A 2,500-nucleotide genomic window follows, 5' to 3' on the forward strand; every position below is an offset into this window, starting at 1 on the left:
CGTCAAATTCACTTCAGAACAGACTCTGATTTGAGGGTTGGGCAGGGCTTCTGTCTGCCTGGTGACTCTAGCTTCGTTGCTAAATGGCTAACATGGATTTTATTAAGAAAATAGCAGTGTTTATGTGCTTTAAGAAGGCTGAAAAACAGCGTTGATATGTTTAGGGCCGTGTATGAGTCCACTAGATCCATTCAGAAGTGCATCCAGCTCTGTGAGCTCATAAACTCCTCCAGAAACTATACCTGGATGATGGAGGCTTTCAGCGGTGCTTCTGACTGAGCTGAGCCCAGTTTGTCGGTGTCGGCTGGAGGATTTCCCCCTGGACTCCAACAACTGGGGCTACGTCACAATCACGCTCCCACAAGAGCAAGCCCCTGATTGGTTACACGGCGTGAATGTCCGCTGAAGTTCAGATTTTTGAACTCGAGCGATTTGCAAAACGCTCAACTCGCGCCATTAGCATCTTTAGCGCCGCGCCATTCAAGTTGGATGTCTATTCGCGCGTTTGCATTGACTTAACATGTAAATCATTTGCGCTTGACGCTCCTTCCGTGTCTGATGTGAACACAGTATTAAAGGAAATGGGAGATGAGACTCTGATTGGTTTAATGCACGTTGTGCTCAAAACACACCTATAACTCATTAAGAGAATAGGCACAGCCCTGTTAGACCATGCGCTGGGAGGCGCAGAGCGTATTAATCTTGAGTAATATTCTCAGTAATATTTGTAAAGGAAACATAGCCCCTATATGTGCCATTTACATATATTTCAATTAATATGGAAAATGAGTGCATGTTTTTACCCAAAACTAATATGGATTATTTTTATGTGTCTAAAAATGCCCGTGTGTGTGTGTAAAACAATAATTTCTACAAGAAAAAAAGAAAAAAAAAGGGATTTTCTCTAAAGAAGTTGTTACTCCACCCTGTTTAGATCGTCATTATAGAAGTTTTACGTTATAACTAATGTGTTTCCATCATCGGATCTGCGACAGAGAGTCTACGGTTTTGGGAAACACTCGTTACTACATCATTCTTTTCCCAAACGATGGATCGTCCTTTGACAGTTAGCCACAATCTAAGTTGTTGTTTAGGAAACGCACCCCTTTTCTTGAATATATAACATATTTTAACAACATCCTTCAAGGAACAACCAGTCCATACAACTCATACCCTATAACCTCCAGATGCCACTTAATAACTTTAATGAATCGTCTTCTCTCAGTTATTTCAGACATCCGCTGGATTACTCTAACAGTGCTCATTTCGCAGCCTGTTGTTATATGGAAAAGAGGGAAATTTTCCGCGTGCGTTCCACAGAATAGAATAACACACCATGGGTTTGGAACGACATGAGTGCGAGTAAATGATGAGAAAGCATTCAAAGTTGGGCGAACTTTCCCTTCACCGACAGACATTTGTTCCTGCCGCAGTAACTCAAGAAAACATGTTAAATATGCACACAGAAACCGACTGCGTACTTGAGCCGATTATGTTTCTCTCTAAAGGACAGATCATGGAGGCTTGCTTCATTTTGAGCTAAATTAAAACAAAAAAAAGATCCTTCAGTATCAAAGCAGACATCCGCACGTACAACACAAACCCACAGCTTAATAAGGTCTTGAAAAGTGAAAGGATCCAGGCAGCCGATGAAGACGATTTGAGGTTTTCAGGACTGAAGCGAGAGCAGCATGTGGTGAACACCAGTGTGACCAGAAGAAGCAAACCAGATGCGCACACACTCATTCTGCTGATTTCAACGTTCATATTTGATTGATTAAATTGTGGCTTGGAGAGGAAATGGAATCAGTCCGTGTGTTCCTGTGTGTGTGTTTGTGAGATTCAGTGGTGTGTGATTGGAAGCAGTCTTTTTTACGGTCCCTTTAGAAGGCTGACCATCAGGACGATACGCACCAAAAACGCACAGACGACAATAGTTTCAAGTCTCCTGCACTTGCAGGACAGTGGTCAATAATAAAGTTGAGTTCCCATCAATCCCATCATGCTTTGCTGCACTTGCCTTTCTTCTCTTTGCGCTGGAACTTGCGCAGTCGTCGCGTCCAAATGTCCCTCCACTGGATGACCAGGCTGTTTTTGTCGGCCTGCAGTCCCGGGCGTTCAGGGTTTGCCGTGCCCTCAGTGCTGCCCAGGATGAGGAAGCGTTTGCCCATGTGTATCCGAGGACATTTACAGGCCAGATCCTTCATGTGAACCCACAGCATGTGATCGCCTCTTTTCAGTGGGTCTCCGCGACTCTTGTACACAGACATCAGGCTCACCGAAAATTTGGCCCAGTCACCGACGGTCTCCATGTCTAAAACACTGACCTGAACCGCTACACACACAAACATGACAATCACACATACTTTTAGTCACAATTATTAGACACCCTAAATATTTTCCCCCCATTTTCTGTTAGAAGATTTGTTTTCAGCGCTAAACATATTGGTTTGTTCTGTAGACAATCCAAAACAAATATTGGGGGCTATAAGGGGGCTAA

The 2,500-nt window shown here is 43.5% G+C and overlaps 1 protein-coding gene across 6 annotated transcripts in view; it reads right to left on the bottom strand.

The window, feature by feature from the left end:
• ntn2 (netrin 2) overlaps nucleotides 1-2,500 on the bottom strand; it is a 70,280-nt gene that overhangs the window by 3,539 nt on the left and 64,241 nt on the right. For all 6 annotated transcript variants that reach the window (NM_001441904.2, NM_001037415.4, NM_001441903.2 and 3 more), the window contains 1 exon segment: nucleotides 1-2,335. This exon segment is cut by the window's left edge and continues 3,539 nt beyond it. In NM_001441904.2, the coding sequence (NP_001428833.1) occupies nucleotides 2,001-2,335 (335 nt within the window). In that variant the 3' untranslated portion in view covers nucleotides 1-2,000.

The sequence above is a fragment of the Danio rerio genome, chromosome 24, assembly GCF_052040795.2.
Source record: "Danio rerio strain M-AB ecotype USA chromosome 24, GRCz13ab, whole genome shotgun sequence".
NCBI lineage: Eukaryota > Metazoa > Chordata > Actinopteri > Cypriniformes > Danionidae > Danio > Danio rerio.